The sequence below is a fragment of the Exophiala bonariae genome (genome assembly GCF_035927105.1).
Source record: "Exophiala bonariae strain CCFEE 5792 chromosome Unknown scaffold_38, whole genome shotgun sequence".
In the NCBI taxonomy this organism is placed as follows: Eukaryota; Fungi; Ascomycota; class Eurotiomycetes; order Chaetothyriales; family Herpotrichiellaceae; genus Exophiala; species Exophiala bonariae.
Window position 1 is genome coordinate 207,660 of NW_027042513.1, and position 27,722 is coordinate 235,381.

The 27,722-nt window shown below is 49.9% G+C and overlaps 7 protein-coding genes across 7 annotated transcripts; 3 read left to right on the forward strand and 4 right to left on the reverse strand.

Moving 5' to 3' along the window:
- Positions 1-331: 331 nt before the first annotated feature.
- Positions 332-2,533, forward strand: LTR84_009413 (uncharacterized protein; the record flags this gene model as incomplete). Its single annotated transcript, XM_064852953.1, has 5 exons — positions 332-593; positions 664-1,364; positions 1,421-1,565; positions 1,637-1,760; positions 1,822-2,533. 5 exons carry the CDS (start codon positions 332-334, stop codon positions 2,531-2,533), a joined length of 1,944 nt encoding a protein of 647 aa, XP_064700939.1.
- A 375-nt stretch (positions 2,534-2,908) lies between these two features.
- On the reverse strand, positions 2,909-4,756 carry LTR84_009414 (uncharacterized protein; the record flags this gene model as incomplete). The annotated part of the gene is made up of 1 exon (XM_064852954.1): positions 2,909-4,756. One exon carries the CDS (start codon positions 4,754-4,756, stop codon positions 2,909-2,911), a length of 1,848 nt encoding a protein of 615 aa, XP_064700940.1.
- A 6,466-nt stretch (positions 4,757-11,222) lies between these two features.
- Positions 11,223-11,965, reverse strand: LTR84_009415 (uncharacterized protein; the record flags this gene model as incomplete). Its single annotated transcript, XM_064852955.1, has 2 exons — positions 11,223-11,677; positions 11,731-11,965. 2 exons carry the CDS (start codon positions 11,963-11,965, stop codon positions 11,223-11,225), a joined length of 690 nt encoding a protein of 229 aa, XP_064700941.1.
- Positions 11,966-12,974: 1,009 nt separating this feature from the next.
- Positions 12,975-14,666, forward strand: LTR84_009416 (uncharacterized protein; the record flags this gene model as incomplete). The annotated part of the gene is made up of 1 exon (XM_064852956.1): positions 12,975-14,666. The coding sequence occupies one exon, from the start codon at positions 12,975-12,977 to the stop codon at positions 14,664-14,666; it is 1,692 nt and encodes a 563-aa protein (XP_064700942.1).
- Positions 14,667-15,398: 732 nt separating this feature from the next.
- Positions 15,399-17,732, reverse strand: LTR84_009417 (uncharacterized protein; the record flags this gene model as incomplete). The annotated part of the gene is made up of 2 exons (XM_064852957.1): positions 15,399-17,601; positions 17,659-17,732. 2 exons carry the CDS (start codon positions 17,730-17,732, stop codon positions 15,399-15,401), a joined length of 2,277 nt encoding a protein of 758 aa, XP_064700943.1.
- Positions 17,733-18,547: 815 nt separating this feature from the next.
- On the reverse strand, positions 18,548-20,613 carry LTR84_009418 (uncharacterized protein; the record flags this gene model as incomplete). Its single annotated transcript, XM_064852958.1, has 5 exons — positions 18,548-19,827; positions 19,878-19,992; positions 20,041-20,231; positions 20,285-20,522; positions 20,578-20,613. 5 exons carry the CDS (start codon positions 20,611-20,613, stop codon positions 18,548-18,550), a joined length of 1,860 nt encoding a protein of 619 aa, XP_064700944.1.
- Positions 20,614-22,731: 2,118 nt separating this feature from the next.
- On the forward strand, positions 22,732-27,340 carry LTR84_009419 (uncharacterized protein; the record flags this gene model as incomplete). The annotated part of the gene is made up of 3 exons (XM_064852959.1): positions 22,732-22,830; positions 22,891-25,030; positions 25,932-27,340. The coding sequence occupies 3 exons, from the start codon at positions 22,732-22,734 to the stop codon at positions 27,338-27,340; spliced, it is 3,648 nt and encodes a 1,215-aa protein (XP_064700945.1).
- Between the last annotated feature and the right edge of the window lie 382 nt (positions 27,341-27,722).

Genomic DNA, 27,722 nt, shown 5'->3' on the forward strand with positions numbered 1-27,722 from the left:
TCGGTTTCCCTAGAACATTAAATATGAGATGGGTGAACTTGGGCTCGGTAAATATCAAAGCGTTCTCTCCGTTCGGGCCGCGGCATAAGAGAGTGAATCACAACCCCGACTATCAATCACTGCACCACATTCCGAAGTATTCCTAACAAGTTCAAGCTGCTTTCACTCTCGTCCAAGCGACGTGTATAGCACTCTGGCGGAAACCCCATGGAAGCGAATGCCGACTATCACCTTGCAGCACGGACTTCTGATCATTTGTGGGAGAGACGAGCTCTACAGTGGATGACCTGCCATAGACGTCCGAAACAAGTCGCCACATCCATCAACCACCATGTCGCTCGGAAGCTTTCTATGGGGAGCTGAGGACATGAGAAGACGAGAAGAGATACTCGATGCTTTGGCTCGGTATCCGCTAAAGACGACATGCCTGAATCCATATCGCTTATCCAGGAAGGAGTTATGGACCTTGAGAATCCAGCAAAATCTGGAATTGATGGAACTTAAGATGCAGCTGGGCTGGGGTGCTCAACACTATCTCGATGCCTTGAAAATCGCAGTCCCCGATATAGCATCCCTAAACCCCAATTTCCGGAGTGAGTGTTGCGAAGAAGCCTTGTAATAGTGGCCCATCTTTGAAAAGCTGACATTCGGGACTTTGTCCAGTATTTCTGAAGAACTTAAAGGCTCAGATGAGTTCCGAACAACAGGCATATTGGGTACCCAAGGCACAGAATTTCGAAATCTGCGGCACATATGCTCAGACGGAACTGGGCCATGGGAGTAACGTCAAAGATATTGAAACGACAGCCACATTCGATGCCGACACCGACGAAATTATACTGAACTCACCCACCCTCTCTAGCCATAAATACTGGATTGGCGGCCTTGGTGTCATGGCTACACATACCCTTGTGGTCGCGAGGCTCATCGTCTCCGGGAGAGAGCTAGGAAACCATGTCTTCATAGTTCAGGTCCGCGACCTGAAAACCCACGAACTGATGCCGAATGTCCTTATCTATGAGCAAGGTGAGAAAACAATTGGGACGTTTGCATCAATGGATAACGGGGTTATGAGATTTACCGAGAAGCGCATCCCAAGATCGCAGATGCTCGCTGGGTTTGTCCGTTTGGATCGAGGTGGGACCTACCATAAGAGCGACAATAAGATGCACTCTTACACATCGATGGTTATCGTGAGGGGACTAATGTCCCGAGAGATCGGCCAAGATGTGTCAAGGGCTATCGTTATTGCTCTTAGATATGCTACGTTTCGGAGACAGTTCAACAAGAAGGACGATGGCGCAGAAACTCGGGTCATTGAATATGCTAGTGTCAGGAATAGGCTCTACCCAGCATTGTGTCGTGTAAGCAACATTCTCTGAGCTTGAGATCCATGCGCAAAGGCTAATCGTCCACCAAGGCTATAACAATGATGCTAGTGGGAAGGGGGATCAGTGATCAGGTCGAGAATCTGCGACAGCATAACCTAGAAGATCTGCACCTGCAAACTGTTGGGTTCAAGGTCTGGGCTACTGAGCATGGTGTCCGCGATGTCGAAGTTGCCCGTCTCTGCTGTGGGGGCCATGGTGTGCTTCCCTACTCCATCTTCCAGGCAACGACCTAACACCTCTTACAGGTAACATGGCGGCAGCAGGTCTCGGTTCAATATACGCTCAACTTTCAGCCTCTCGAACATACGAAGGGGATAATTATGTATTATCACAGCAGATCGGAAACTCAATTAATAAGCACTGGAAGAGGTAAGTCCCTCCAGGGATGCCACGGGAATGCGAGCTCAGCCTTGAGTCTAACTTGGAACAGGAAAACAGAGGACACGATTCCTGCCCTATCGTACCTTACACGGCTCAGGGACGTTCAGAAGATGTCCCTCCAGCTAGCAGAGGCATGCGACGAAGGAGCATTCCTGACCCCAAGCACTCAAAATGATTTACTTGAGCACCGGGTTGCTCTCCTAGCAAGCCGGCATATATCCGACACGGAGGCTGGCCGAGATACCAGCTACGATGTCTTCGAATTGACCATGGCGCATGCAGACTTGGTGTACTGGCGTGGTCTTCAGAGTCAGACCAAGCACATGTCGAGAGACCATGAACCTGCTATCAAATCACTAGTGCATCTTGTGAGTATCAATAAACAACTTCCTGGGCGTTCCGATGTCACCCGGACTGACCTCTACAATCCTTCACAGTTCGCCCTTACGGCCATTCTAGAAGGTTTGTCTGCGTTCGCGGGATCCACCTACCTCTCGCAAACCAACATAGCACAGCTCCGGGAAGCACATCGACTGCAAATCTCCTCATTTTCCGACCACGTCGACTCCCTCGTTAATGCCTTGGGGTTCACGGAGATGGAATTGAATAGCGCATTCGCGAAGGACAATCAGACGCCTTATGAAGCGCTTTTGGAGACGGCGCAACAGAGTGAATTGAACGACAACACGTTTATCAGGCCAGCGATCGCACGAGCGAGAAATATGTGGAAGACATATCAGAATGGCCAGGCGAAATTATAGGAGAGGCTAACAATAGCAACGAGTCACATTGCACAATCGGTAACAGATGTTCTGGATGAAGAATTATAATTAGTGTAGCTTTCCAACTAACTGCGATGGTCTATATGGCTTCTTTATAGGTAAGCTCGGGCTTCATCATTCTTGGTCCCAGGATGCAAGGCGCCGTGAAATGTTGATATCTGGCAGCTCAGTGGGTTCTGATCGTCAAACCATCATATGTGTTGCATCATTGCTAATGAGCTCTTTCATTATGTCCAGACCCTCAGGTCAAATTCCCAAAGTCAATACTAGGTCGTAAAACGCCGTATCTATCCCACCACTGCGTGTAATATCGTTTGCCTTTGGAAGGGTCTGATTCCCGCGGAATGTTCAGGACTATGCCATTACTAGCCAAATACCGCTCAAAAATGCAGAACCAAGGGTGGCCATGATCATGGTAGACAATCTCGTCATGCCGTTAGTGCTGCTTGGGCTGGCACTATTCCCGGTCCTCGACGCTGCATTACTCTGGGTTGAAGAGGATGCTGGCGCATCTGCTGTGTTTGTTCCAACAGGTGTGGCAGCTGGCCGTGCGTCCTGTCTGGTACTTGCTAGAGCCTCGCAGGCAGCTCGATTGGGTTCTAGGTTACCAATCGGCGAACCAATGTTGGCAATGATCGCCTCAGTATCTCGAACAACGACTGAAACCGTTCCATCGTTGTTGATTCTGACGCGATGTTCTGTATCGTTCACACGCGTGGGAAGCCCGTCACCACTTTCCTCATAGCTGATGCCATTGAAGGTCGTGCCGCGGTAGGCATCGGCACCTTCATTGGTTAGATATGCGAGATAAAGATCTTGTCCTGCGAATTGTGTCGGGAGAGTAAGGTCAAAAGTCAAACTTGGCTTATCGGTTTCGGAGACGTTTGCGGGATTTGAGTTGATCAAAACAACAGACGCAAGTGTGCCATCCTGATAGACCGAGTAGGCAGCGCTGCGTCCTTGATATTGGTCTGGCGCATCATGCAGGATATAGCCACCGATCTGAGCTTGGCATGTTGGGCCGATAAGCTGGTCGAAGGCGACGAAAGAATAGTAGTTGGGTCGTACGTAAGGTTCGTTGCCATACATATTAATTGGCTGCCATGCACTGGCATTGCTGTTATCCGTCATATGCATGCCGACCATTGTGATGTTGAGCGTGGCTGCATATAGCAAGAAGTTCAATCCCCACAGAGCAGCTCCAAATACGTCAGTAATTTCGTTCAGACCAATTGGTCCAACAACACCCATCTCGCGAAGAGCGTAAGGAATTCCAGTATCATGGGCCTGTTGAATTTGCTCGACCCAAGCGCCAAACTGATCATTAGTCGTTGACAGGGTCATAAAGTGGTATTGGGTGATAGGATAGGTTGAAACCCCGATGTAGTAGTAGTAATCGTGTTGATTCCAACTTGCAACGTAAGATTCGGTAGAATCATTAGCAAGGGTAGTGATGCCGAATTGATCCAAATTCTCAATCTGGAAGCTTGTACCAATGGTCGAAGCCGTGGCACCAGGCTCAAAGAAGTTGCTAGGCATTCCCCTGGGTTGTAGTACCTGCTCCCATATGGCACTGGCACGATCTAACCACTGTTGGGTGTAGATCTGGCCACCCCATCCCCCAGTGCGAAATCCGTTTTGCGCGTAGAGGTCAGGCTCATTACCAATTTCAAAAGATACGAGATTGACATCAGACAGTCTCTCGATAGCCTGGGTGGCCATCGTGGTGATCTGGTCGATATAATCGTCTTCTTGGTACGCGAGATTCAGACCAAACGTGATGGGGGTATTGCTGGGCAGGCGGTTCAATACTTCAAAGTACCGGGGTCCAATGATCATATGGTCAGAAGCAAACGCTCCCTGGCCAACCGCATTGGGATTGTTTTCCCAGGCATAGTCATCGTAATTTGCATCCCATTTGAAGTAGTCCTGTGTATTGCCCCCAATTCGAAAATGTGGTGGAGTTCCTGTGTAATTGGCCAAATTCTCTATCAAGTTCTTGGACAAAACATTCTCTTCTTGGCCTCCAGTGAAGGAGAATAGGTTCGACGGTTCGATCCCGAAGCCTGCGAACGAAGGACTGATGATATCGGATGCGCCAGGAGTTGGCCGCGCCGAAATCACAAGACTGACAGTACCCTGGGAAGCAGCCAGCGATAAAATGGAGGCTCCAGCAACGAGTGACAGATAACGAGATAACATAGTGAGGGAGCCAACGACCACGGATGAAACAGCTACCTGCACGACGACGGCGACGACAACGACGATGACAACAGGAACTCCTGACGGGAAAAAGACGACAGTAAATCAGACAAGTCCTGCAAAACAAACAAGAATTCAACAGACGAGTAAACAAAAAAGTGAATGCAGATTTAGACTACGGCTCGATGAGAGGTACATCCATACCGTCATTGGCAGACCCGGATCTCCGAACAGCATGCAAGTGCGGGATGGCATTTTGGTGGTGGCTAGTGTTGACCGCCACAGGCCACGCAATGATGGTGAATGGTGGCATGCCAAAATTGGAGGTGGTTGGGTCGTTCAGAGGACATGCCGTCATCCCAGAGCTCCTCAAAGCTCAAACGGGCTAGTCTTCACAGAATACTGGGAGGAGTGGGCATTGTAGCGGAGGATAAGATTGCCGTCCAAGATACAAAGACCCAATGGAGGCTACTGCCAACATGCCTGGCGAATACTTGGTTCCTCATCTGCGAGACCATGCCAGCCTCCGCCTTGCTTGGGACTTCTGGATTCTTTCCACACCCAAGCCGTCATTGAGGAGCTGTACTCGTACGGAGTACGTGTCGTGATCTTGCAATGCTGCCAGACCAAGAGAATTCAAGGCCGGATCAAGGAACTAGAGGTCCTAGCGAAGTCCGTTAACAGGGAGCGGATGTGATAGAGATACCCGCAATTGTCCGTAGCTGCCTTCTCGCCAACCTACAAAGTGCGCAGAGTTCGCAGGCGCATGACATTTGAAGGAGATGGTCCTAGCGGTTGCTAATAGGAATGAGCACCGTTCTGTGAAGAGGCAGTTAAGTGCGGGGTGAACGTGATAAGTCTTGAGACTGCGAGATATGCCTAGTCCTTTGGCGTCCTGAATTCATCGCCTAGAGCCAAATAGGACCTCTGAAAACGACAGTAAGCGTGTATCTGACGAATGTGGCCCCGCGAGAGAGACCTGTAGCCAATGGACAAAAGTCCGGTCGTGACTCCACGAAGCCTGTATCCGAGTAGTGGTTCGCTGAATCTTCCACTTGAAAGTCTTGCATCATGGCTGGAGCTAGGGAACGGGCACCGCCCGTTCTGCAGCTGCTCTCTGAGTTTCGAGTCTCTGTACGATCACGAAGTCATATTTGGAGGCTGAGGTAACCAAGGTAGGATAGGGCTAGAAGTTGGCTTATGCCTTGTGTCACAGACCGAGGCTAGTTCTCAATCATCATTGACCTAAAGCAGCTCACTTGCTATATTCAGCACGCTTATAGTATGAGAGAATGGATGTCAGAAGCAAGTGCTTTGGCAAATGATCTGGAGGAACCAGTTCGGGTTAATTATCCATTAATTTCTAAGAAATGTGCAACTACTATGGATGCTGCTTCACCACCCATGTAACCAGTCAGCCTCTCGGGCAAATCATCACGCATAGGGCTCATTATATGCTCTCTGGCTCAAAAATAGTATACAACGTGTATTGTCCTCCCTCCGTTCCCCCGACAAATCACAAAGGTGGGGCTAGATATAGTTCTGCCTCCATAATGAATAGAAGCTCATGGGTATCGAGTAAAAGTACAGGTTAATGGTGGTACATGTTGTTTAGTGAGTGCTGGAAGATGCTGGAAATAAGTAGATCGAGGTAAAGAGCATTGCTTGTAGGGGAGGAAACCCGTTTGTTGGTAGAGAAGTGCAAGATAGGATGTGGTGGTGGGATGATTAGGGAAATGCGGAAAGAAATCCGGGAATATGGTCATTGTCTTGGACCTGAAAAGTGAACAAACAGCCGAAAGTGTCGAAGGACGGCATCAGTGTGTTGATTTTTGGTTTGTTGGTGATTAGTTTATACGATGCAGGCATGTCGTGCTTCGAATGCGGAGATGACCTGACAGCACATCGGTTCATGCATGCCAGCGTCTTGCGTAGCCTCATGCATATGCACGAATGACCATGCGCCAAGCGGCCTCAACCACCGAGGAATTCTGAACATGAAGTTCATACTGATGAATTGATGCCAATAGTCTTCGGTGGCAAAAAGTCATCCTTGGTGGTGTGCATTGCCATGTTCCTTGAATGCCACTATTCGTGTCTGGAAGGAGGTGACGAGGCCCAAGTCCTGCAAGAGCCAGACGGTGAAGTTGTGGTCATTGTGAGTCCCTTGAAAGGCCAGTGACGCTATGCGTTACTGGTCACTTTATTTGGGCAACGCTGGTAGTGGACGGCTAGGTGGAGGACCCGGGCAGGGAGGATATTTGGAACCGGCAGGCATTTTGATGGTGATAGTATTGGCAGTGTTGGTGTTGGAGAGAGTAGTGATAATAGTGATGATATCCTTCTCAAGGTGAGTCGAGTATAGTAACGTCTTCTGGGTATTAAGTTTAGAGTCGAGTAGCAGACGACAAGTCTCTTAGAGTGCTGAGCTGGTGTTTGAATTCTAGGAAAATGGGTTGAACGTTGGGAAGGGGGACTTGAAGCATATTTATTTTTCGACTACTAGGCAGCCTTTGCCCCGGTTGGGCCGACAAAGTTGTTCCAGAAAAAGGTGACGAGGGGACAGTCATCCACGTTATCCACTGTGTCCAGTTACGAGGACACCCGTACTAATCCGGAGGGGCATGGCGGATTCCAGGCTGAGAGTTTGCAAAAATGTGACATGATTTTGACACGCAAGACTTCTCTCAAGCCAGGACTGCCAGGGGGGGCCCTCTCCTGGCCCTGGTCTTTGCTATCCTTGCTCGTACGCTAGAGGGGTCTGGCGTAGAAAGGGATGACCCAGCTGACCGGGTCACGAACTGGGGTTACACAGTGGGTAGCCTGGATAGGAGGAGATTGTCAGATTGATGCGGCCTCAACGCAGCTTCATCTTTGTTTGCACTGAGACTGCTATGTTTCTCTGTTTGCCTGATCTCCACTTTTCTAACCTAACATCTCCTGGACTCCCGAATTTGGCTTCCTGGGCGGGGATTCATTGATGAGGTCAATAATACTTTGGTCTGAGTTTCTCTCCACTTGGCCCTACCCCTGCTCGTTGTTTCTGTGGGCGGTGTGTGATTCATTCTCACACAAATTTCGGGGAAGTTTTTTTGGCCTGGAAGATCTTGATTGCTTTCTGCCGCGTTATGCTCGAACACGAATAGTGTTGGGCACTCAAAAATGGCCCAAATGTATCCACTGCTTCGCACTGAGTCGTCGCTACGAATACTCAAACGAGCGGTCAGAGGCAAGGCAAGCGCTTCGAAGTTGGAAGTTGGAAGCTGCAATCGAGGGGAATCACTGTTTTAGCAGAGGATCCGCAGTTCAGACAAACCACTTCGTATCCAACTACCCAGGTCCCAGCTTCCGGTCTCGTACCACCTACCACCGTTGCTGGGTGGGTGGCCAACATCTTCGGCACCGTCATCCTTTCCGGCAGCCTTCAGGTCCAACGACTCAAAAACCCATTGACAATTGAGCAATCCTAGGTAGCTTCCTTGCGCTCGCCCCTACCAAGGCAGCCCACCCACCATTTCACCCGTTTTCCCGGATGTCCAACCTGTCCTGCCCAGCTCGGGAAACGCAATTGTATTTTTGGTCAGCATTTTGAACTCGTGATCAATATCAAGGCAGTCATCGTGTTTGACCCCTGTCCCGTTTCCTGCTTTGTGTGTGTGTCAGACGCTTTGCCATTGGTGCTCCAGCCGACCACGTTTTTCTTCAGGTGGACGAGACCCGGATTAGCCGGACAACAGTGAACTCTCGGTGCACACTATCCGCACGATTACGAAGGACTCTTGTCGAGCGCCTTTGACTCATCGCGCACCTTGTCAAGAAATCTACACTACCATCCCGTTGTCGCATCCGAAAGGCTGATTGGCCGGTCAATGGGTTCAGAGTTCAGGTCGGATTCTGTCTCCCTTCATTCCTACTATACCCTCCAACCGAGGTCTCTTGGTCCTACTAGTATGCAGGCACTCTCATTCGACCCGTTTCTAACACCGTCATGACCATTCCGGCAGCAGTGTCTTTTTGGTGATTTGCTCGGTTCGAACCTAGAAACATGTCACGCGGACTGCGTTTCAGGAGCTTGGAAAGCGCGCGGCTCAATTGGGTGACAGGCCTCTAAGAGTCTGACCTCCGTCCGTGAACTCTGGCTCGCCTAAAGATACGGCAGATTCGCGCGCAGGTGCGCCCATGATTCGATACAGGGGAGTCTATCCGGAAGACGCATGGTGGTTTTCCCCCCCCAGGACGACCATAACCCGAGGAACACGCTTGCAGACCTTTCAGAAAATCTACTCCGTCATTGGGTGATGCACACTGAGTACCCTCGTTGATGCAGTCATGATGATCCTGCTGGGACGAGTGTTTCATCTTTGCCTTACTATATTCACACCACATGGATACTTGTTGTAAGCCACTATACACGCTATACAAGTGATAATCAGGAGTATTGGCCGCTGAATGGTCTGGTTGAATTACTGTTGTATGATGTGCGGGTTCCTGAAGATCCCTTGCAACACTGCCGTCATTGATCGCCGGATGACCGAAAGTTCTTGCCACCCCCTTAAGCGTTCGGCAGAGGTGTGAGCGGAGCTGTTTCAGGTTTGTTCCTGACCACTGGGCATGCACAACGGTCAAAACTTTGTAGAGTAAACCACGGATCATTGCTACTCTGGAACTCTCCATGGTTTGCACGGATCAACTTGCTTTTTTAAAAAAAAATCTCATGAAAACCTTTGAAGCAAAAAATCTGTCTTGATGTCATGACCTCCTCTGTGCATAGTTGAGCAAGTATCACTCGATCGACAACCTGATCTGCCAGCTGTCCATCAAACTGTCTCACAACTAAGCTGGAGGCCAAGGAGTGTCTCACAATCCCACACATTGCTAGGCCTCAAAATGATGCATCATGATTTAAGGCCTCGGCTGAATGGCGCCTGGGTGATGCGTCAACATAGAAACAGCACAGATGCACAGAGTCGTCAGCTGAGGCCACATCAGCCATTTGCTGCTTGTGCTTGAGGCGCTCGGGCTGTTCACTGCGTTCTGTTCCTCGCTTCACGAATCACACCTGCCCTGAAACACCATCCAACCGTTCTTGGATTTTGAGCGTGTGTTGGCTCGGGATTGGGTGCTTTTATCTCGATCTTGGTTTATCAGCACAGCGGGGGCTTCGTTTCTCGAATTTCCCAGATGTTCCATTGCATTGCCCTTTCTGTTAGTCAGCCCCATCCTTGAATAATTACGAAATTACGAGTACATGCCGCTTCCCAAATGGTAGGTGGTGACATGGCTACCTTATGGGTATCTAGCTATTCTTAGTCAAAGGTCACTTTGCGACATCGTACGGAGCGTCTTCGGCAACATTGCTATTCAGCTAGAACGTCTTTCTTACTAAACAGAGCATTGATGCACGATGCAACCCATGGTGGATGGGGATGAGAATCTAAATCGCGACATCCGTGTGGCTACGGTTCTTCGGCGCCTCGCCAGGCGAAAATGCTTCACAATGCTACCTACAATATTACAGAAACCTGCTGAGTAACTCACACATAGTTTGTACTAGGCCGTAGTTAGTCGTGTTTTCTTCACCTTGTGCTCCAGAATGCCATCAAAACATTTCTACAGATGTAATACATCCATTGAGGAGGCTGAGGGTGCCATGGCGTGCGATGCAACGCAACTCATGGTTTCGCTCATGCCGAAAGGCGTGCAATAAATCACGAAGCCACCGAAGTTCTATTGAACTTGTGGAAGTTGTTACCTTAGATCCGGATTTCACCAGCTACTTCGTAACACTAAACTCCGTCTTGTTGCTCTGAGGCGCTCGTATCCAGGCGCAATGTTCGTGACTGGTCAAGCCATTTCCTAAATGTGGCAAGACTAGCAAACTAGCAAAACCCTCCCGTGTGTTCGTAGCAGCGGAAGCGAGAGGGGACGGTTCTGGCCGCGAAACTCATTCAGCCTCTCGCAGACTGCAGCAGAAACTGCAGGAGCATTAGGAGTCAGGAGTAAAAAGGGGCTGCCACGGCCCACCACCACGTGGAAATTGCGTGACTACAACGCCACAACATGGACTGCAGTGGATCGACATCACACAAACCTGAGATCTGTCAGATTTCGGAGCTGCTCTGATACGGCTCGGTTGCGGAGATGAAGTGTCAATTGCAATGATGTTTGATACAGTGACAATCATTCTGGGGTTCGGCTTCAAGGGTTTATTGCCATTTTGAGCACTACGAGGCAAACCTCATAAAGGAGAAGGCCATTTCGTCGGACTTGGTTTCACCACGCATGCGAGACATGGAAGAAGAGCCGCTGTAACTTCTTGAGGAAGTTCTAATGTGCGACACCAAATCTTGAAGTGCCAACCCAATCTGTCTCAGGAGGGATATGCCCATCACATACTGAATTGTCTTGTTTGTTTAATTCAGTTCGGGGAGTCATGTGCCTCATGGAATATTCGAACACAGAACTTTCACAACCCGTCTTCTTTTTGCTGCTGAGTTGACACTATCCATTCCTGCATTAGTGCCTGGTTGTTGCTGTCTGCTCCTGGCTTCCTCTGGCCGGGGCCACCTTTTCGTTCTACGAAGAGGCAGAGCACCCAACCCCAGATACTGAAGCCTTCATAAGTCGTCTTGAACCCAAGCTTCTTTTTGTCGTCACCAACGGATACATCCGGATCTGTGTTCCCATCGTCTGATTGTTGCTCGTCGTCGCCAACGTTATCTGCAGAAGGAACATCGCGAAGGACGACATCGTCGTCTTCGTCTTCGTCCCGAATGGTCACTGGGCCTTGAGCAGACGCTCCAGTCAGCTTGGCTCCATTGTTGGTTTTCATTGGCGGTTTCTGCTTGAACGTCTTGTTCTTGACCAACAAATTATGGCGCGTTCTGATTTCTGTAAGAAATATCGAGACCTCGAAATCATCTGATAGTCATCAGCATGGAGTAGGTTCTAGGCTGGGAGATGCTGTTATCAACCTTGCTGGACGACATCCTTAACGGTCTTTTTCTTCTTTCCTTTACCTCGAGCCGTTTCATTCTCCTCCTTTAGCTTCGGGAGTATCAGAGGCTTCACGGCATCAAAGACACGCGGCAATGCGGGATCGGTCTCATTCAATAACCATCTTGGTTCATCGGCGGGATTTTCTAGAAAGATACGGCATTCAAGGACCGAATGCCTCGTGATACGGAGATATCTTCTTATAGGAGCCATTTAATCTGAATCGAAGCCACGTTCTTCGTGTTAAAAGTCCGGGCACTAGGGTCAGAACGAGGCTTAACTGGAGTGATGATGCATTGGCCAGTGACGGTTGACAAACATGCCAAGACTAGCGAGGCGAACGCCTTGTGTACCCAAGTAGGTACGTCCGTCATGCAAACCAATGACCGTGGAGTGAGTGGCAAGTGCAGCATCATATAGTAGCAGGAGGCATACCTACGGTACTACCTAGGTACTTAGGTACCTAGTAGGTAACGCCATCCAGGACTACTACGCTGCAGATTTGCAAGGCTGCAACAAAAATGCTATCCGGCATGCCTGAGAATTAGCACTAGCTTGGGAGACCACCGTACGGATATAAGAACTCTCACAAGATAAGTCATAGCGTACATTCACCCCGAGAACAAGTAGCCAAGAACACGTATCGTATAACCAGGTCGCAAGAATGTACGAGGCTGTATCCATACTTGGGACGGAGTAGCAAAAAGTCTCCAGTTAACTAGAATAATGAAGAAAGGGCTGGTGTGGCTTCAGCGTCGGAACAGTAAAGGCTGGGATTGCTGTACTTGGTAGCCTGGGTACGCCTAGAAGACCACCAGGTACCTAGGCAGTTACCTAAGGTACCCATAGTCCAGAATGCCTAAACTCACCCACTAATAATACTATGAGTACTGATGGAGGTCCCCAAAAATAAGTGCGGTTAGTACCAGCCTTCTGCATGCATGTTATGGAGTAAGCACTCTCACTGTTTTCCACTACTGGACCCCCGCCAACCACTCCGAAGCAAGTCAGAGAAAGAACCAGCTCAAAGGACAAACCCTGTGACAATACTGTCTGCTTGGTCTTTAGATCAGTTGTTGCTCTTCAGAGAACTGACCATGGCCTCATCAACTCACTGTTCCTGAGCCGGTCTCGTCTTTCGGTCGTCGGCACGAAAAAAGGTCGAATCGAGCAGAAAGTGACTGCAAAATCAAGCACTGCACCTCAGTATTTGTATTTCACCATGGAGGATCTTACCACCACCCCCGTCAAAAGACCGCATTACCGACTCGGCGGACTTTCAGGCTTCATTCCCTTGAACGAAGAGTCACCGCCTGTCTCCACTCGAGGCCAGCGATTACCCAGCTTGATCCAGAGCCGCTCCACCAACTCATTGTTTACCCTCCCGCGCCGACCCAGGTCAGAGAGAAGAGGCTCATTCCACAGTCACCATTCCAACGAAGATGAAGAGCATGGACCATTGGAAGAGCAGGATAACCTGGCCAGAAAGTGGTCGCATGTCACTGAGATCGACGCGAGGCGCATGTCTTTGGGTCCTGAAATCCTCCTCACACCCCAAATGCGCTCCATGCGCCTCATTGGAAACAGCAATCCCAGATATCGTTGGCAACGCTACTACAAGACCGAGGAGGAGCTCAAGCAGATGAGCAAGCCACTTCGCAAATACTACGAACGGAACAACTTCCTCATTTCCCAATACCTATATATCGACCGCTTGTTGGACTCGTCCTTGCCACATAATCTGATCCAGGAGTACAATGCGGTCGGATCGAATGGGTATCCCCACAAGATGAACACCATCACCGAGGAATCTGCTTCAAACCCTCCCAATTCTGTCACTCCTACCAGTGCAACATCCCCGGCTATTCTACCGCTAGAGGCCAAGCTGAAGAGGACACCCAAAAATCTGTACAAACTGCCCGACGAAGCCTCTCCATTGCTGGGAGACAGCGGCAATGTATTCGACGACCCCACTGACGAATCCTTCCCCGACATTAAATACGACGAGGACGAAACAATCGACTCCGACAGTCCGATTGTGACGGTCGCGATCTACGTCAACCTGACCGCCAATATATTCCTCCTTGCAGCCAAGATTGCAGTCATCGTAATGACGTCCTCCCTTTCCGTTCTCGCTTCCTTGGTCGATGCGGCCCTCGATTTCCTCTCCACGGCCATCGTCTGGGTGACTACGCGCATAATTTCCCAGCAAGATCAATATGCCTACCCAATCGGTCGTCGCCGCTTGGAGCCTGTCGGCGTCCTGGTATTCTCCATCATTATGATAACGTCGTTCTTCCAAGTCCTCCTATCCTGTTTCAACCGTCTCCTCTCCGATGACCACACAGTCGTCGAACTCGGCATCCCTGCGATCGCCATCATGCTCAGCACAGTCATAATCAAAGGCTTCTGCTGGTTCTGGTGCCGATTGGTGAAGAACTCGTCTGTCCAGGCGCTCGCCCAGGACGCTGCAACTGACGTCGTCTTCAATACTTTTTCCATCATCTTCCCCTTGGTGGGCTTCTACCTGCAAGTCTGGTGGCTCGACGCCCTAGGGGGTCTCCTACTCTCATTATACGTCATCTTCAACTGGTCCAAAACCTCCTCCGTGCACGTGCGCAACTTATGCGGCGCAGCAGCGACAGCCGATCAACGCAACGTCCTGCTGTATCTAACCATGCGCTTCGCCAAGACGATCAAGCACATCCAAGGCCTTCAAGCATACCATGCCGGCGACAAGCTAAATGTCGAGGTCGATATCGTACTAGACGAAAACATGAGCCTTCGCGATAGCCACGATCTGGGCGAAAGCTTGCAATATGTCCTTGAGAGCGTCCCCACCGTGGATCGAGCCTTTGTACATGCTGATTACGCTGATTGGAATCTCCCAAGTCATATGAACCAACAGGGCTGAAGAGAGTAGCAATAATGTTTCTGGGTCTAAGATTGTGTTTCAGTTCTCGGGTGTTCTTGTAATTTTATTTGTGGACGATGGCTACGTCGATACGCCGCTAGAGCTCGCTTCAAATCCTTCATTGATGCTAGAGCGTGGAATTGGGAGTGTTGGTATATCTATCACGCCGATCATTGGGTAATATTTGGTCACAAGCGCTCGCGCCTGTTCAATAGGTAAATATATTGTGTATAAGTCCAAGCGAGAGGGACAATTTTGAATAGAAATGAGTTCCCAAAGATTAATTTATTCTCTCCTATTGAAACGTGGGTTAAGTCAATCATCTGCTCCTGTTTTTCTCTTTTGGTACAGGACAGCGCAGATGTTATGCATGGACTATCAGACCTTTTTGCCCTTTCGACCAAGAGGCTTTTATGCCTCGCACAGTACAGAGACCTACCCAAGTTTGAAGTTTCCGCTCATTCTGCGGCCCTAAACTCCATTTCAAGTCCGAGATATGAATAATGCACCTCCGTGATGATTTTATTCTGGCTTTGTAATGCAAATTTGACCCAGGGTGGTGGGGAAAGAGACACAGACACAGATGGCGGGATTTCGTTTGTGTCCCAGTAGTGTGAGTACTTGACATGCGAGAAGTACCCGTGGAACAGTCGCTGTCGTATATCATAGACAAGCTCATGAAAAGGAAAATGAGACGCTGTCATGGCAACAGACATTGAGTGGTCAGCCTTCTCACGCTTCCCAAGCCAGCACTGACTCAGGAGCGCGGCATAACTGTCCAGATCTCAGTGCAAACAACAGAACAGCGCAATGCAGCAGCATGGCCAATAATCCCTTCCAGACCTGCAGGTCTGGGACCGAAAACTCTGCCAGCGCGACAAGAATCACGGGATAGACGACGGTGGCGTTCATGCCGTACGCGAGACAGGGTTGGAGAGTGCTTAGGAGTTTGACCATGAGGATGATCAGTCTTACTGAGCTTGACGTAACGCGAGTGTGGGCGATCGTGCGGACGCGGTTCAAATTGTGAGTTGAAAGTGCTATGAGCGTACCTGCAACGGTCAAGGGTTGAGCAGGTTCGAGTAGTAATTGCTGGCGTAGGGGGGGCGGAGTGACAGGCGGGAGAAGTTCTTGTGAGGACTTTTGGATGGGAGATGTGGGCATAGAGGCAGAAGGCTGACGGGCACGGAGCATCATGCCATTTCTGTTACTGCGACCGTTGGTATTCAGCCCAGCAAAATTGCTGCGACTTGTCGAGCTTGCTCTTCTACTCGTCGACAGTAATGGACGTTTAGACTCTGTGTCGCTATCATCGCTCGAATAACCCAGTTCCCCAACGGGACCGTCCGTGATAGCAGATAATGTCTTTCGATCACTCGCAGTGGCATCGTAACCCAAGCGAGAACGCCTACTTGTCTTTGGCCCAATCTCTTGACCCAATCCTCGTTGTGGTGAGCTACCTTGCCGTGGCGAGTCCAGCTTCTGAATCCTCTTTCCAGGAGTGAGTTCTTCCGGCTCCATAGAGTTCTTTCTCCGCGCCGCTGGAATATCATCCAAGCGTCCAGAGGTGACGACTTGTAGCACATCGTCAGCTGTTGGTCGCATGTCGGGGTCTATTGAGACAAGTCTTTTCAAGAACGCATACAGTGCGTCGGGTAATTCTGGTCGGAGTTTTCGATGGTCATCGAAGCCACCCCAGCCCATGATCTCCGCTCTCAGCTCGTCCACATCCTCATTTTCTTCATGCAAGACATTTGAGGCGCGATATGGTAGATTGGCGAAGCAGAGGAAGTGGAGAATCATCCCCAAAGAAAATATGTCTGATTTCGTAGTGAAATTACCATAAGGACCTCCAGGAGATATTCTGCGAAGGACTTCAGGCGCGCAGTAGGAGATTGTCCCAGTTGCACCAGTCGATCTGCGGGCGGCATATTCATACTGAACCTCTCCAAAATCACTGACGAGAACCCTAGTTTCCCCACCAACGCTATGTAGTAGGCAGTTGCTTGGCTTCAAATCTCGGTGAATGAAACTGTTATGGTGAAGAAACCGTAAGCCTGACGTGATATCCCTGAAGAAATTGTAAATCTCATCAAAATGGAGCTTGGGCGGTTCGTTTTCCTTCCGAGGCAGTTCGGTCTCGCCTCTGGATCGACGCCTAAGTCGTTCTTTAAGATCCTGGGTAGTCGTTGTCGCTTGTGCTGAGCCAAGAACATAATTGTGCATGTCTCCCCCGTTACAGTATTGTTGAAGAATGAAGGCACATGGAATACTTGGTCCAAATGAGCTTGTCTGAAAGTCTTCCAACCAGACATGGCGGTAGGATACAAGATTTTGATGCGATAGTGTTGTGAGTAACTGGACCTCGACCAGCACCTTCTCTAGCCAGGCGTGATCGTCTCCTACGGGGACACGCTTGCAGGCGAAGTGGCCGAGCGGGACCCCATCGAGAACATGTCGGACTAGTAGCACGACTCCGCGGCCGCCCCTTCCAAGCTCTCTTTCTTCCACGAAGAACTTCTCAAAATAGTTGGGTGAAAAGGCAGTCTCAGAAATACCGTGAGCTTGCCCAGCGGGTGCGGGTTCACTGCCTACAAACTCTGCAACTGGAGGAGGTTGAGTGGCAGCAGAAGAAGGATGTAGCCTCGAGCGAACAGGCTGAGCAATCCGGCGTCTGGGAGACGGCGGCGTCGAGTTCTCGTTGGAATTTGGTAAGCTTCTGGCGAGCATATCAAAGTAATCCCGGGTGATGAAAGACGGCTGATCTTCCACATCATCGCCTCCAGGGCCATGAGTAGACGCCCCTTCGCGTGTATGCCATGCTCGACCGCACGTAGGGCATTTTGGAGACCGTCGGTCAATCTCTTGGTTGTGGTGAAACGGAACCAGTTGATTCGTTTGAGGATCACGGTAGACGATAACGTCCGCATTGCGGCTAGATTTATACGTCAAGATGGTACTTACAAAACTGGACCAATTCCAAAGTACTCACAGTACCACGTCTCGGTTATTATCGTAAGGAATGATTGACAGGGAGGGGATAATGTCTGCACTGTCGCGCTCCATCTTGAAAAGACAATCAGTTGCAGGTTGAAAGGGAAAGGGGGTCAAACGACTGCGCGGAAACTCGCGTGGCTCTTTGATTGAATTTGAAGAATGCGCGCTGACTTACATCCATTTCGTCGCCCATTAAAGCCAGCCTGAGGTTGCTTTGACGACCAGGTCTCGAGTCAGTTTATATTCGCGCACGCGGCAGACAATCACGACTATGTGGCCGCATTTGTATCAGTGGCGAGGAAACCTTTGATCACAGGACCATAGGTGTCTGTCACTCCCGATTATATGTTCTAGGGCGATCCAATGCAGTAAGTGAACTTGGTCATGCCCATTGGGCACTCAACGACTGATCGTAGTCAAGAAGTCGAGGTGTCACCCTCGATACATACCTTAGGAGTGAATCTGATGGAAGCTCCAGGTGCCAAGATCTGCAACTTTCGCTCAGACAATCTCCCGATAATTATTCCCTTTCGGTGAGAGGTGAGCGCTGCTTTATGAAGAGGACAAACCAGTGAAGCATCGCAGCTTGCGGTCTTGCACGGTCTACATCACATTATCTTACACCTCGTTTACGCTCCCTCGTCAGTGACCGATCCATCGCTGCAACAGCTGCACGTTAAGCCCTCAGGGTATCATGGTCCATAGGGTGTTAGTTCTCTGTCACGCTGAGACGTAGATCATGGTTAACTCATTGCGTGGTATGAGATCTCTAGCAGGATCCGGTTAACAAGAGTGACAGACAACATGTTGAGATTCGAGCTGGTAGTCACATAATATGATTCCTCTTCCTGATACATGAATTATATATTACGCTGTCTTCTTCATTAAGCACCCGGTCGCGGGAAAACCGGGGTAGTACCCACGCTATTCACGTCAAACCCAGAAAAGGTGCCCTGGTTTCCGTGTTGCCAACCCTGACCTGTTTGTTGATTCACAAATGCGCTTTGACGGAATGGATTGGTACTCCCTGTAATATTCGTATTGACAGGGCCCCCAGCGGTCGTAGGCCGATTCTTCGCAAATGGGTTAGTTCCGGTTCGTTGAGGTTGCAAGGCTGGCGGTTGAGCAAATGCATTGGCCTGAGTCGGATCTGCGACTGGGGATGTCAAAAACGCTGGCGAGTTTGAGGGAAGTGGGGAAATGGGTGAGAATGACGACTGGTCGTATCCCGAGATGTTGGTCTGTCCATTAGTCACCAATCCACCAGTATTGTGTTTTGCAAACGGATTGGTTGATGATCGGTTTAGTGATGCGACGCTGAGATCTGCAGGCGAAGCTCCCGTAGGCATCATAGATTGCCGAAAAGGATTTGTTGAGGTATGTTGTGGTTGGAGCTGGGTGGGCTGTGCCTGGGAGAGTGCATTCGAATGGAAATCTGCAACTCCATTCTGCGGAATTGGTGACAAGGAAGACGAGAATTGGAATGGTAGTGGTTGTTGCAGAGGTTGAGGACCGAAACCGCCGAACCCTGCACCTGTGAAATCGGTCTGGACCGGCTGAGGTTGAGCCTGTGGTAATGCCGCACCTGAGAATGTGTTTGGTTGTTGCAAGAATGGATTGAACCCAGTTTGTTGTGGTATTTGCTGCTGCTGTTGCTGTTGAAGTAGCAAGAATTGCTGCTGTTGTTGTTGCTGCTGCTGGTATTCTTGTTGTGTATTGTTGCCGAATTGAGCCATTGGCTGTTGGTTCTGCTCAATGGATTCGAAGAAATCGATGAGATCGGGAGCTGGACCCTTTTGCTGAGAGAGGGTTGATTGAGCTACGGGTGCAGGCATTGCTGAGGCCGGCTGTCTCGACTCCGCTGGTCTATCAAAGGGGGTCGACTTAGGAACAGAAGCGGCTGGTCTTCCGGTCCTCTTCGCCTCTTGCTGGGCAAGGTATTGTCTCCGATTGATTTCAAAATCTGGATCGTTGAGGTAGTCCTCAAGAGATGAAGTCAAAGTTGTTGGGGCGTGCTTCAGCTTTGGCACTTCCAAGCGTGTTGATGATTCGTACTGCCGAGCAACACTTAGGTACTGGACGACCTGTGCTGTTTGCGCACCGAAGGTCTTGTAGATATTGAGTGCTCTTTCAGCGTCCGGACGAGACATCTCGAAATAATGCTCTAGCACCACTGTCAGCCTGAGAAATTGCAAAGGAGTGACAAGTACTCACCAAGGACATTGATAGTGCCCTCGTTCATGACTTTATACAACTCGAGGAGATCCATAGTCAACAGTCGGAAGGCAGTAAGCGTGATCTCATTATCAGGGTCATGGTTTCCCAGGAGCTGTGATGATGGTCAGGAATTGGTAACACTATGCTGTGTTCAACTCACATCACATCGAACCAATGCTTCAATCTCATTTTGCACAATTTCGGTCTGCCTGAGTAAACCCTTGTCGATCGTTAATTTCTTCATTCTGCCAACTCCTGATCTAACGAAGTCGGTCTTAGTGTCGCGGTAGCCGCGAACGCGTTCAAGTAGATATTCATAGTATCTTCGAATATTGATACCTTGAGTTTGCACTGTGAGGACATTAGGCAAAACCATAAACTACCAGGTGTCTGCTCGCTCGTACCTTCTGTGAAACTGCTAATCGCCAACCTCTTTGGAGAATCTGATATGTATCGTAACGTTATGTCGGTCTGTCCCTCTCGAATCATGAGATGAACGATGATCAAACTCTTGAAGACTATCGTCCACGTAGAATCTCGCAGGCGGAGTTGCAGAGTCCGAAAGACCTCCGCAACTCCAGATTCGCCTCCGTTGGTCGCAGATAGGATCGCTTCGACATATTTGGATTTAGGGGCCGCAAGCTGCCACATGTATTATTAGACTGCCATGCACTGCTCGAGTTGTCTCTGATCATACCTTTATCTTCGTGGCACCTTTTACTATCTTCTCCATGTTCACCGAGCTTGTATCGAGCTCCCCGATGATCAAGAAGTGATGATAATTTCAGAATTTGGAGGCGGAGGTTTGGCTCTTCTTCCGAGATGCCCGCTCGAAATTGACAGCGTAATTGATGAGTGCGCGGTTGGTGGTAGAAGGGGAACGGTGACGATATCGAGAAAGCGACGCTATGCTGGCACGGAAACTATAAGGACATGTTGGACAAAGACAGCAGGCAAACAATCACAGCCACAGCCACAGCCGGGGTGGTTGCGCAAAGAGGCAGTGAGGTTGGAGGCGGAAAGTCGGCGGGTTAACTTCAAGTTGGGCCTTAGGGAGCTTGGAGGGCTTCACAGATGTGAGTTGGCTTCCACGGGACAAGAGTGCAGTAATATGGGATTAATATACTGATAGATCAGACTGCGGCATTCGACCCCCGAGCTGTATCCGACTGCCACTGTATGGAAGCGAGAGGGGGGTTTTTGGTACACAGGCGTGCTACCAAAGGTATCTTATCCTCCGACTTGAAGTTGTTGGCGGCCGCGAGTAGCAGCAGTATCTAACTAATTGACCAACAGGAGCTGTTGCTGAGAGAACGTCCGCTTGTTGTCTTGGCTGACCGCATGATGCAAATGCTGCAAAGCACATAAATCAACCAAACATCGCAAACATCGCAAACATCGCAAACATTTCGAGCATTACAAACATCGCAAGCATTTCAAATCCCTGGCATGGTAGCCTTGTCTTATCTTGAACTTCAAGAAGTTTTTCGTCCTCGCTGATACACATGCATATTCATTCAGGACAAGTTTGGATTTAGGCCGATATCCCCAGATTGGTTCGTACTTGTGTACCTGTCGAATGTTTCACCACACACCTTGACTTTCGCTCTGACAACTGCCCATACACTCTCATCCACCCGGTTCTGGGCGTCAGGCGCATCTGCGGGACTTGTGTCAGAATCTATCTCACCAACTTCTGCGGGTACCATCCATGGCTGCGAGCGCTCAGACCGACAGCACCTCGATTAATTAGTATCGTTGCACTTGCGACCGAGGTAGAAAAATTTCTCTCACTTGTGAGGTCGGATCCAGAGCATGGGCAGGAGAGGTGTGCTGGAACTAGGCTGGAGAATGATTTGGCCCAAGATTCGTTGCGATGAACCTTAAATTTCATCTACTACAGTTGACTATGATAAGGACTGATTGTTCCTCCACTGCCAGAGCGAGGCACGCATGTGTCGGGATGGGACATCTTTCGAATAGTTGCATCCCTATTGGTGGGAAACGACAGGGTAAATGGACATCCAGCGTACCTTGGGCGCTCGCTCAACTGCGCTGCTCTCAGATGGAGGGACCAAAAGCTAGTGGCTTGACACAGCTCAAAGTGTATCACAAGGTTTATGATCGAAATTTGTACTACAAAGGACTATCAGAGATGGCAAGAACGTGACGTGATTAGGTAGGCAAGGGGCATTCGGGTGTGTCACGTGACTGAGCGTTCGCGCCATTCACCTGCGACATGCGTCGCCCGCCATCTGCAAGTGCAGGAAACTCCTTGGGGGCCAGATCTTCTTGCCGACCTCCCGAAGCCGAAGGGTCATTCCATGACAAGGTTCTGTCTCGATATGAGTCCTTGCGCGTATGTTCACACAGCTTCGACCGATTAAGCCTCGACCAGAGACTGGTCCATCAAGAAGCAAGTCTGAGTAGTCATCAAAGCGTCAGCATTACCGGCGGATTGGTAGACCTGAAGCTAAATAAGTTCTCCCTCGTTACGCGAGGACCTGACTTCTTCTTCCATCGTTCTGAGTGCAATCACAGGCCCATGATACGAGAAACGTGCTCGGAGCCGAAAGTCACTGTGACCGGAGACTATTTTTGTGGGTCCACCAATCCCACATCTCTATATTCACAGTTGCCGGAGCCGATGGCCCGTCTAATAAGCCTAAAACCACAATCGGATAATCCCACGTGGGTCGCGAACGGTTCGGTACCATCTACCAGCAAGATATCCTACACACGTTTTGTTCTTTAGTTCTACTTTCCTTCGCAAAGTCGTGGTAGCTCAACATCACTGAGATTGTTGTTGTTGTTGTTGTTATTGTTTTGGTGCCTTTATACCTCAAAAACGATGACGACCGTCGAGAATGTGCCGGATGAGTACCCAGAAGAAATTACAGGCTATGCAGAGCCGTGGATCGCAGAGCCTGGCGATACCGTTGCGATCAAGGTAAGGTTGTTGTCACGTGCAATACGAACAAAAAAGAGAGGCTGCTGACGCCCTGTCTAGGTGTCTTGCACAGAGCCAGAATACTCACATCGGACTGTACGAGTAATCCAAGGCGTCGATCTGCCCCATTCTCCTAAGAAGGTACTCGAGGAGATCACATCCATTCCGACAGGGCATGTCAAGGGAAGGTTTCAGCTTGCTCGATGCGGTTCCTTCGCCCAAGTGCAGCACTGGTGTAGATATTCTGTCAAGAGCGACCTCGATATCTCTCTTTACTTCCAGCCGCACTTGATTCAGGCTGACCACCCACAATCAATCATCTCTACTCTCGATGTGCCCAGCAAGCGTGGCTTTGCCATAGTCATCAATTCGCAAGGTAAAGTTGAGCTCTGGATCGGAACGGGTAACGGGATTCAAGTGATTCCGACCAAGTTCACCCCGACGTATAAACGCTGGATTGCCTTGCGCCTCCTCCTCAAGGGAAGTGTCGTATCTTTGACCTTGGAACCAGTGCCACGAGTAACAGAGAAAACATCACAACCCGTCTCAGTGGAAGAGACTATGACCAACGACTTTTGTGTGAACCCCGATGCCACTTTGTTGATTGCTGCCAGCTTTGCCGAATCACCAGTAAACGCATCCTCACGAGCCACAAATTTCTTCAATGGACGAATCGACAGTCCACGAATCAGATCGCTCAAGGATGGAGTTTTAGTCCACTACGATTTTGCACGAAATATTTCCGAAGACACAATATTAGACATCTCTGGCGGCGGACACCATGGAGTTCTGGTCAATGCTCCAACCCGTGCTGTACGTGGCCATGACTGGGACGGCACTCAAGTCGACTGGACTAAAGCTAAGTATGGTTATGGTGCTATTCACTTCCATGAAGATGATCTCGATGATGCCTCTTGGGAAACCGACTTCACTATTACCGTCCCTCTCGATGCCCGATCTGGTATATACGCCGTCGAAGTCCAGAGCACTCAAGGACGCCCGACGAGTGACATGATTAGCTTTATTGTCCGTAATACTCCCACGACGGCCTCTCAAACTACACCGAAAGTCGCCCTTGTCCTTCCTACGTTCACATATCTCGCGTATGCGAACGATAAACTTGGCGACCCTAACCGTTCATCTTCCGGTGGTACGGGCGCAGCACTTACAGATATCCAGCCGACTCCCACAGTTGACTCGGATCGGAATTACCGACGCTTAGACCTCGGACTCTCGACCTACGATGTACATAATGACCAGTCTGGCAACGTATATTCCTCTTCGAGACGGCCAATTATGAATCTTAAACCTGGCTTTATCTCCTTCGGTCTGGGGCGCCCGCGCCACCTTAGCGGCGAGACGATAATGATCGGGTATCTAGAACAAAAAGGTTATGCCTACGATATCTTAACTGATCATGATTTACATCTCGAAGGCTGCTCCGCGCTTATGTCATATAGTGCTGTTATTACTGGCGGCCATCCCGAATATCCAACTACCGAAGTCTACGACGCATATGAGAATTACGCTCGGCGCGGGGGGAATTTAATGTACTTAGGCGGTAACGGGTTCTACTGGGTCACGGCCTGGGATCCCGCGCGGCCATGGCGCATTGAGGTGCGACGCGGCGAGTCCGGCGTACGCTCATATACAGGAGACGCCGGAGAGTGGACGCTCAGTCTAAATGGGCAACTAGGCGCCTTGTGGAGGTCGCAGGGTCGTTCGTCGCACGCTTTGTTTGGCGTAGCCTTTTGTAGTCAGGGTCGGCCTCCTGGTGTACCTTACGAACGGACTGAGGTCGGGAGAAGTGATCAGTATCAGTGGATTTTTGCGGGAATCCCCGACGACGAGCTCATCGGCGAGTATGGGCTCGGGGGCGGAGCAAGCGGGGATGAGATGGATAGCTTTGACCTTGCTCAGGGTAGTCCCCTCAACGGGGTTGTTGTGGCCACTACTATGGGCCATCCTGATGGCTTCGGCATCGCCAGCGAGTGTGCTTCTTACCCGATAATCGCCACGAGAGGCACAGAGACAAGGGAAATCCGCTCGGACATTGTCTACTATGAGACAAATGGAGGTGGTGCGGTATTCTCGGTGGGGAGTATCAACTGGTATCCCTCGTTGGCGTGGGACGAGTATGAGAATACCGTGGCCAAAATGACGGGGAACGTAATAAATGAGTTTTTGAAGCGAGGAATAGGTGGGAGAGATAGATATCTTTGAGACGAGCCAGACATCTCGCAGCCGCGAAAAGCTAGAATAAAAGAGTCATCTACACGGCCAATTTGAAAGCGTGGAATGCCACTGACATAGGAGCAGCGTTGGGGAAGACAACTCCGCCAAGCGTAGCCCAATTCCTGGGAATCGAACTCATATAATTAGCCAAGAATTCCTATTGACAGAGTGCTATAATACTTGGCGCGTCCTTTCACGCGTTGCGTCAAGTGTAATAAACTGCTTAGAAGATAAAGCCGAGATACCTCCATACGTAGCTTTAGGGTGTGGATACCTGGACTCGAAACAGGAGTTGGAATGAGTCGATTCCTTGAAATCGACGAGGAGTCAAGAGTGTCTCCCCCAACTGCGGGGCATGTGCCATTTAAGATTTGCATTTATCTCTCAAGCAGCTCAGCATTTAACCCCATCTAGCTTAAACAGATAGGATGACTCTCTAGTCATGCAGAGAAACCAGACCTGGTGGAGACAAGGATTGCAAGCAAATTGAGCACTGTTACCACTCATTCGGTTCAGCAATACGAAATACGAAGATGTCGGACCCGATAACGCCGACCGAGAAGTGAAAGCAACCTTCAGGGGCAGGGGCAGGAAACTGGACCAGAATACCGAGGTACTTACCCAAGTTCCAAAAGTAAGATGCAGGGGGCTCGAGGAGCTGGAGACTCAGATATTGCCTCGAGACTACCTGATATCTCCATCGACTACTCAACGCAGATGAAGAAGCACTTCAACCAAATTGTGATCAAACATTACGAGAATGGCGAACCCAAGTACCTTTGAAAGACTTCGTCTGGTCGGTGAGTCAGATGCTCGAGTGTAACGCAAGTCTCCGTACGCGGTGAGAATACTGAGTTGGCGAATAGGAAGGCTTGAACAGCATGCAACGAGCAGACACTCGCTGGACTTTTACAACAATGTGGCCGTGAGTGCATTCTATTCCCAGTCCAGGGAGGTGTCGCTTGACGATCTCCGTGGCCTCGTGTATCACGCCTTGAGCGAGGTCATCGAAGATCATGCAGCTCTCGCAGCCTCTGTGGTAGATGAGGGCGCTGCCTCGCCTTATTTTGTGCGGTTGCCACAAATCGACCTCGAAAAGTCAGTCCGCTTCATTACTTCACGGTCAATACAAAATGGGTCCTCGTCCATCGCCATCAAAGAGCTTGATCAGCTACTTGAGGAGGAGCACAACCGAAATTTCAAACCCTTAGATGGTGTGCTTCCAATGTGGAGAGTACTCATTGTTCATGAGCCGGAGCCTTGTTCTCGATTCATTCTCACTTTCGTCTATCACCACGCGATATGTGATGGCACCTCAGGCTTGGTGTTCCACCGATCTTTTCTCTCAAAATTCCAGAAAGCGGCCAGAGCACCGGGTTTGGATAGGTCAACAGTTAATCTGATCGTGAGACCCTCCAACAAACTGTTGATTCCGTGCCTGGAAGATCTTCATCCGCTACCAATTTCACTACGCTACATGTTTAAGTCGGTTTATTCCGAATTTGTGGCCCGCAATCCAACCGGTCTATGGACGTCTATTCCTATTACCGTCGACCAATCGAAGCGCAGGTCGCGCTACCAATCACTTTACTTCTCTGAAGACACTACGTCCCGCCTCGTAGTGATTTGTCGATCCCATCGCACTAGCGTCACTGCAGCCATCCAGGCTATGCTGGCCGCTGCGGTCCTGGCCGAGCTTCCAGCAGACAAGTATTCCATCCTCCGTGTTGACGGTGCCGTGTCGCTAAGACAGTGGCTGCCGCACGACGTTGTCGATAAAGACTCTATTGGCAACTGGGTGTCTCGCTACCTGGAGGAACATCGCCGCCCCAACAGCTCGACAACCGACGCCGCAGCTCTCTTCTCTTGGGATGAGGCTCGACGAATCAAAGCCACCATTGAAGGCGAGGTAAGAAAAGAAGGCAAAGACAGTCATGTTGCGCTGCTACGCTTTGCAGGCAATCTTCACAACTTTTTCCGATCGAAGATCGGCAAGCCTAGAGACGAGAGCTTTGAGTTCTCCAACATTGGGGTTTTCAAAAGTGCGCCTGACCAAGGTGACGGTCTTGGCCCCAGTTGGGCGATCGGAAAAGTCGTCTTCAGCCAGAGCGCAGATGTGGCGGGAGCCCCACTTGAAGCTTCATTGGTTACGGGTGCTGACGGACGCCTCAATATCGGCTTCTCCTGGCTGGAAGGTGTCGTTGATGGTAGCTGGGTGGAGCGAGTGATGGACTCATTAGGCAGGTTGATTCAGGAGTCCGCGAGTAAGGCTTGACCTTCCAAAAAGGCTCATTCTGAGATATCTATAGTACCAGGCCAATGGGAGGCATGGAACACAAGCTCAGCATCATAAAGACTGTATCATATATTTTAAGCACAGATCTGCATTGGGTGTGTTGAGGAGGAATTGGTCTCCATTTTGATATTTCTAAGTGATCTAGCTCTAGACAATATACCAGACATCCTGGGGCTTTTGTACACTAACTCACAACAGTGAAAACCAAACGTGTTTTCAGCGTTACAATCTTCAGAGTTTCACCGCCCTGCTCGAGACCCAAAGCCCCTTGCCTTCAGCAAGCACCGCACCCCTTGGATCCCTGATGCAGCCCTTGATCATCCATTTTCTTCCAGCCCTATACTCCGTCCAACATTCAACA